Source organism: Clarias gariepinus, chromosome 22 (genome assembly GCF_024256425.1).
Source record: "Clarias gariepinus isolate MV-2021 ecotype Netherlands chromosome 22, CGAR_prim_01v2, whole genome shotgun sequence".
NCBI classification, from domain to species: Eukaryota; Metazoa; Chordata; class Actinopteri; order Siluriformes; family Clariidae; genus Clarias; species Clarias gariepinus.
Genome location: NC_071121.1, coordinates 5,917,654 through 5,925,658, shown reverse-complemented (window position 1 = coordinate 5,925,658; position 8,005 = coordinate 5,917,654). Strand labels below are relative to the sequence as shown.

General features: G+C 35.3%; 1 protein-coding gene across 1 annotated transcript; it reads left to right on the top strand.

Annotated features, from left to right (window-relative positions):
• The first annotated feature begins 2,954 nt into the window (after positions 1–2,954).
• Positions 2,955–7,451, top strand: LOC128510625 (uncharacterized). Its single transcript, XM_053483044.1, has 7 exons — positions 2,955–3,094; positions 3,209–3,511; positions 3,648–3,977; positions 4,099–4,155; positions 5,925–6,033; positions 6,166–6,203; positions 6,563–7,451. The coding sequence occupies exons 1-6, from the start codon at positions 3,055–3,057 to the stop codon at positions 6,194–6,196; spliced, it is 870 nt and encodes a 289-aa protein (XP_053339019.1). The 5' UTR covers positions 2,955–3,054; the 3' UTR covers positions 6,197–6,203; positions 6,563–7,451.
• Positions 7,452–8,005: the final 554 nt, after the last annotated feature.

Here is an 8,005-nt window from a genome sequence, read left to right as displayed (position 1 = left end):
GCGCAGCAACTAAGAGTCCCCGCTGGTTGCCAGTTGGAAAATTAATGCCCCTGTCCACGCCGCACAGACCGTGGTCCCACATTGCAGTGGACTTGGTGACGGATCTGCCGGTGTCAAAAGGGTACACAACAATTCTCGTAGTGGTGGATCACTTTTCTAAGGGAAGTCGTTTCCTTCCGTTTAGCTCTCTCCCATCAGCCCTCCAGGTGGCAGAAACCCTATTCGAGACAGTGTTTCGTTACTACGGTATGCCGGAGGATATTGTTTCTGATCGTGGTCCCCAATTCATCGCGAAAGTCTGGAAAGCTTTTTTCCAGGAATTGGAAACCACTGTTAGCCTAACGTCAGACTATCACCCCAAAACTAATGGGCAGGCAGAGCGGACTATGTTATGTAACATCGGTACCACCTCAGTTCGGGGAAAAGAGATCTGGGTCTCCGGATTACTAGCCGTAGCTTTGTCACCCTAGTGTGTCTACGTGTGTACTTGTTCCCCTGTATCTGTATTAGCACAAGACCAAGTTCACCTGTGTCTACCCCTGTGTGTCTCTATATATACCAGCCGAGCCCATAGCCCTTTGTCTGTTCACCGTTGTGCACCTGTGTCTTTGTGTTATAGAGTGCATGTGCTTATGACTCTGTCCCCTTCCCCCAGGAGTAAAAATGTCTGCAGGACGGGGACCGAAGCAGCCGGAATAGATAAAGACTGTTGAGAATTATGGCCTGCCTGCAGACCCAGCATGGGAAGCTGTCACAGATCCGGCTGTATCTTTAGTTTGTTTCTTGTTTTGTTTCTTTATAAAAAAAATACTAATAAATATATATATTTTAGTTCTGACCCTGCATCTGCGTCTGTCCTATCTATGACATGACAGTAAACAAATACCTCAGTTGCCAGTATATTCACTGTTTGATTAATATAATATAATATAATATAATATAATATAATATAATATAATATAATATAATATAATATAATATAAATTAATGCATATAAATAATATATTTCACTACATGTTTTATCGTCATTTAACTTTTTAGTTCTAACTTGCTCTTAAATTTGTGGGTCTTCCTGAACACAATGGCTGACTGTGTGTATATTTCTACGGTATACAGTATGAGATGATTGACCTTAACCTTACTCAGATGTCGAAACTTTTGTTTTCCTCATAATTTTAGAAATAAGAACTGAGAAGTGAAACTTCTTCTTAGGCATTTAGTAAATGATTGCAAGAGAATTTTCTTGGCTCTCTGTTGGGTCAGCTTGTTCTTGTAAGCATTTAGTTGGATTTTTAGTTTTATTTGTTTATTTATTTATTATTTATGTATTTTTTGTCACATCTTAACATTCTGGATATTTTTACTCAAAACTATGCAATAACTCATATGGCATTAGGTAATAAATTAAGTATAAACAATAACAACAACAGTCAGTTGTTGTTTTTTTAAGACATGAAGGTCAGCTATTCTGGAATAGTTTTGCAAGAACAGAGCAGTATTGTCAAGTGCATTTGCAAAACCCATCAAACACCATGATGAAACTGGCTCTCATGAAGACCTTCCCAGGAAAAAGCAAGACCAAACCTTACCTCTGCTGCAGAGAAGAAGTTCATTTAGAGTTTTTAACCTCAGAAATCACCCATTAACAAACAGCATCTCAGATTAAAGCCGTTATGAAGGAATTACAGATTATGAGTAGCAGATATATTTCCATATTAACTGTTCAAAGGAAATGATTACATATTTTGCACCTCTTTAGCATTGATTTAGTGACCTCTCTTTTAATTTTATGTTGTTGTTTATTTGTAAAAACAGAAATCTGTCAAAAATCTGGCCTCTGTGAAAAAGTTATTGTCCCCTTGCTAAATCATGTCCCCTTGCTAAAGCATGAATAAACTCAAGTTTTCAAAAAGAACCATGATTTAAAGAAATTATAGAACAGATGAGAAACAAAGTAAATGTCATGTACAGTTTTAGTCTGGAAAGGGTTACAATTTAATTTCTATATTCTATATTCACAATGACAACTCATCCAGGAGCTTATAAAAGAACCAAGAACAACATCTAAATAAGGTCTTGCTTGCCACAGTAAAGTTTTGGGCAAATATTGTATGAATTGATTAGACAAAATTGGTGTGCATTCCATTACATGTGGTGTAAAAATAACAGCATTTCATAACAAGAACATCATACAAACAGTCAAACATGGTGGTGGTAGTATCATGGTCTGGGGCTGCTTTGCAAGGACCTGGACAACTTGCCATAATTGATGAAATTATGAATTCTGACAGGATGGATTTCTTACACACAATGTTCAGACAAAATGCCCAGGATTCACCATAATTCTGTTCGGGATGAAAAGTTTACTAATTATGAATGAATTATTAAACTTTTCTGTATAAAAAACTGATTCTTTAACAGTTTTACACATACTCCCGTTCCAAGCCATTTCCACATGTTTGGGCCATTAAAGGAGTTCTTAGGAGGCCAGGCTTTTTAATCATGGTTCTGGTATACAAAAAAGATGATGGTATCCAAGCATTAGTGAAATGCTAGTGTACAGTAAGTGCATTATCAGGGGATTGCATAGTTCAGTAAATCTTTTAACTCTCATAACTTTGCTCTGTTATTCTGCACAGTCTTGTTTTGCCTCCAACACACCCTGTAGGAAGATATGCTGTTACTATACTGCAAAAACCAAGGAAATAGAAGCTGCCTTCCTGGATTTATACATCTTATCCACCTGTTATTACAAAGAAATAAATACCAGAAAAGTGAAAGGACCATGAGAAAAACAGATAACTGTAAATCAGTGTGTAAGTAAATATTTTGGGTGGGTGTCCTGCAGTCCTGAATTTCTGATGAAGACAGCATTGTGACCAAAGAGGAAATGACTAAACACAACAAAATTATAAAAGCAGAAGGACATTGAACCAAAAAATGAAAGCAAGGATCATTCCTAAGTGGAATAGTCAGATCAGAGATAAAACAGAAGCAAAGAAATAGAACTGAAGTAAGTACTGAAGTATTACTGAAGTTGAATTTCATTCCAGGATGAAGATCCTGCTCATCACCACTCTCTACCTTATGTCAGGTCAGATATTCTTAAATATCTCCATATAAAGTTAGAAATTCTGAATTGTGAACTTAGAATATTGAAATCCCAGTGTGATTACAGACATAAGGTAGATGTTCTTTTGATTGACAGGTCCACTAGACTGCTCTGATATGACTGGCTTCTCAGGAGGAAGCATCATTATGATCTCTGATATACAATGGGATCCAAGCCATACTAAATATATTTGTAAGATGGGAAAAAGTGGTTGCAATGACTTAATACGTTTCCACAGCCAAAGTAACCATGTTCAGTACAAAAGATTTTTGCTTTATAAAAACACAGGAGGATCTTTCTTAGTGTTGATCAGAAGACTGAAGCCTCAGGATGCCGGAACATACATATTTGGAGTGGAGGATCAGAGCAACTACACTGTGAACCTAAAAATTCGTAACGGTGTGCAAATTTTTTCTGTCCTTCACATGTTTAAATTGTGACACATTTATGCAAATTAGATTTTAAGACACTGTTAGGGCATTAGTAAGATATTAGACTGCTGGTCAGCTTATAATTTTTTTTGTATAATTGACAGATGCATCTTGTGGGGTGTCAAAAATAATCAGCACTAATCTTGGCCAGAATATCACCATCACCTGTAACTATCCGGGAGAGTATGAAAAAAACAACAAATATGTCATTACAATGAATGATGAGTTTAATGTCAAACCCATTATTGATACTCAAACAACATCTGAGGACAGCAGATTCTCCATTTCTGATGACAAAAGTGCTAGTGTTCTCAGTTTGAAAATCAGCAATGTTAGCGAAGCCGATGACCTTTTTTATTTATTTGGAGTGTGGAATAGTGTGAGGTCTTTTGGGTATTACACCTACTTTACAGAAATCCAGCTACATGTAACAGGTAAAACTTTTTTTTTTTTTTTTTTTTTACATATTTTATACTTACTAGCACGGACAACATTAGCCTTGCAACATTTACAAACATTGTGTCATGGATTTTTTTATTTTTTTTTTAACAACAGGAACCTATTTGACAACATCAGCACCAAAAGAAATCCAATCTGGTGCAGTGCATTTCTGTAAGTACTTACTAATTATATATAACTCAATCTTCCATGCAGTATTTATGTTAAATGTGTACTGTAAGGGGATCACTGTGTTATTGTCATAGGATTAGTGTGTTATAGTCAGAAGATCAGTGTGTTATACAGTATGTCAGGTGATCAGTGTGATATAGTCTGTGGGTCAGTGTGTTACAGTCCAAGACAATCATTGTGTTACAGTCTGAGGAGCAGTGTGTTATTGTGAGAGGATCAGTGTGTTACAATCTGTGGATTGGTGTGTTATTGTCAGAGGATCAGTGTGTTATAGTCTGAGGATCAGTGTGTTACAATTTGTGGATCAATGTGTTATTGTTATATCAGTGTTTTATGGTCAGGGGATCAGTGTCTTACTGTTAAAAAACATTTGTGTGTTAGGGATCCTCACAAGGAACTCAAGCATAAATAATACTGAAACGTTTGGAATTCTAATTCCATGGACTTTCCTATTTTTTTCATTTCCTCCCACATTGTGAAACAATACTTATGGCATCCAAAATATGCAAGAATCTTTTTTGAGCAGTTGATATTGCAAAGTATCTGCTACTTATGATCTGTAAGGTCTTCATAATGGCTCTGTAAAGGTGCTGTTTGTTAATTGGTGATTTCTGAGGCTGGTAACTCTAAATCTAACTACTCTCTTGCAGCTGAGCTAATTTTTTGTCTTGCTTTCCTGGGATGGTCTTCATGAGAGCCAGTTTCATCATGGTGCTTAATAAATTTTGCAAAAACACTTGATAATAATGTTCTGACAAGAACAGTTTCAGAAAAGCTGACCTTCCTGTCTTAAAAAAAAACAATCGACTGGTGTTACCTAGTTACTTAATGTCAGTTTTGGAATCTTTCAATATCGTTTAAGAATGTGTAAAAAAAAAAAAAAAAAAAAACATTAGAAGCTGTGTCCTCCAGAGTCCGGGTTCGATTCCCGGCCAGGCTCGATTACCGTCTCTGTGTGCATGAAGTTTGCATGTTCTCCCTGTGCTTGATGGTTTTCCTCCAGGTACTCCGGTTTCCTCCCACAGTCCAAAGATATGGAGGCTAGACTAATTGGCATTCCCAAAATGCCCAAAGTGTGTGAATGAGTGCGTAAGTGTATGTGTGTGTGCCCTGTGATAAATTGGCACCCTGTCCAGGGTGTACATAAATTGGCACCATGTCCTTGTGCCCTAAGTCTCCTGGGATAGGCTCTAGGTCCCCGCAACCCAGAATACAGGATAAAGCGATATAGAAGATGAGTGAGTGAGTGAGTAGAAGGTGTGCCCAAAATTTTTGACTGGTACTGTGTCCATGCAAAACTATGCATGTACACATACCATCAAATACAGTAAGTCGCCGACTTATGAATATTCAAGTTATGAATTTTCACAGGTATGAAGCCAAAATTGAGTTCGTTAAAGGTTAATAGTATTTAGTAAACACTAATGCAGCGCTGTCCCTCCCTCCTGTGTTGAATTTAAATGAGGTCAGCTGACCCCGCTGCATCACTGAGAATCACCTTGCGATTTAAAGGTGCAGTCTCATATAATGTATATCCAACACACCAAACTTGTTTTTTATGCTTTACATTGTATATTCGTGTCAAAAGTATATAAGACTCACTTTGTCAGACTTAAAAACAAATCTGACTTAAGAACATGCTCCTGGAACAGAATTCATTCATAAGTCAGGGACTTACTGTGTGTGTTTATGGCTGTGTAAGAAAATAGTCTGTTTGATCTGTTACCGTTCTTTGTTTTTTCTGATTCCAGGTAACTCTGCCATTATCAGTGTGTGTGTCGGTGAGGCTCTGCTGCTGATTGGAGCATTTGCTCTGATAATCTACAAATTGAGACATAAGAGAACACGTGGCAGTACAATGTAAAGTCCCTCTTATTTTTATCATGGGACCCACAAGTTCTTACATATCAAATACAATATAATTTTTATATTATTTTACAAAATTGTAACTTTACATTTTTATTTTTGTGTCTCATTTGTGTATGATTACAGTTTCACCACATTCACTGAAGAGGGAACATAATAAGGAAGTGAGTAATTTGTGTTTGTATGAATTTCTGAAAATTTCTGTATGCACTATTTTTTTTATAAGAACATTGCTGTTTTTTAGAATATGACATAATTCTGTAATACAATGTGAAAGGAGTAAAACACCAGGAGGCATTTCGTTATGAAAATATTTAACAATGGCATTGTGCAGTACATGAAATTCATTTGAATAAAATCCAAGAAAATCCATTTCTCAACCAGCACTCAGCTCTAGTCCTTTGACTTCCTGTTTGAAGTTGTTGATCTCAGTTGTCTTTAGTGAACTACAGTAAGCTGCCTCATAATGGCCTAATGTAGCTCCTAACTTGTGGTGTGCTTGTGTTTATTTTCTTTGTTTAAGGACTGCGATCTACAAAACCACACTGATCACAAATCTGTTCGAGTCTGGTAACAGCTGCAGCTTCTGGTGGACTGCTAGACATTTTTATGTGTTTTGTCTTTTTTCATTTGTATTTGCTTTTCTAAATTGTTTTAATAAAGGTAACATGACATTTCATTTGAGAAATGTGTTGTATAAAGAAAGCCTTTTTATCATTCAATTATGTTGTTTTTTTTTTTTAAGAAAAATAGGGTTATATCAATATCAGAGAACCCAAAATGAATAGAGATGTTTCTACTTATTAACACATACTGTAGGTTCAGTTCACTCCCTATTTTATCTATTAAACAAAGAATAATCATCTTAGTATCTGTATGGCTTGTGTTTTTATATTTGTGTTTGCTTTCATTTACATCTACTGTACATAATCTTATATTAGTTGTACGTTATAAGTTTGCAAGTCTGGAAGACTTTAGAGTAATTTTCAAATTACTGCTAAAAATATAAAATGTAATAATAATAATAATAATAATAATTTTTGAGCATGAACAACACAAGGGTTATAAAACAGGCTGTTCTCCAAATTCTTACTGTCCTGTCATCAGACCTAGATTGGGCAATTCAGTGTTGTTTCCAACTTTAAGTTGTGTATTATTACAACATGTGACTTGTAATGATATTGGTAAGCATTCACCTCATGTCAAATAGAAGAAATGAAATAAAATCATAAAATTGAATCAAATAGAAATTAAATAGAAAGCAATGTAGATATGTTAAGGAAGGGCAAAGGACCAGGTGGCCCTTTTAAGAGAATGCAGAAAATTAAATTTTGAATTTTTTATTTTAATTTAAAATGTATGTGCAAGTGAGATTAGTCAGAAAGCACATAGCTCATGTTATGTCATGTGATTATCATGCAAATAAAACCACAGCTATGTTAGCAAGTGAAAATTTATTGAAATAGTTTTTAAAAGGTTATCTAGTAGTTCCTAGATTCATAGACGTTGTTGTTGTTGTTGTTGTTGTTGTTGTTGTTGTTGTTAAATTACTGAGACTTCATTAAACTAATTATATAACTACAGTACCAAACATATTTGAGTCATTTGATTACAAATTATTATTATTTTTTAAAAGATTTATTTTTAATTTACTTTTAACAAGTCCTTTTCACTTTTTGACCTGTGTTTGCATAGTTCCATGCATTGCACTACTGCCACATAATGGGATATTAGATATTTACATGTCTTGTTGCACTATATGAACTGACCACTAGGTGACAGGAGAGGCATTCAAATCAAAAGTCCTTAAGCATTTTTACAGAAAAAAGTCAGATACTTCTAAGAATTTATTATGAAACAATTAAATATATAGAGTAGAATGTAGGCCCCGACTATTAAACATTTATTAAAAAATGAGAGTGCATAGAGAGTGCTCAAATGCAAAATTCTGGTTGGTGATTTTATT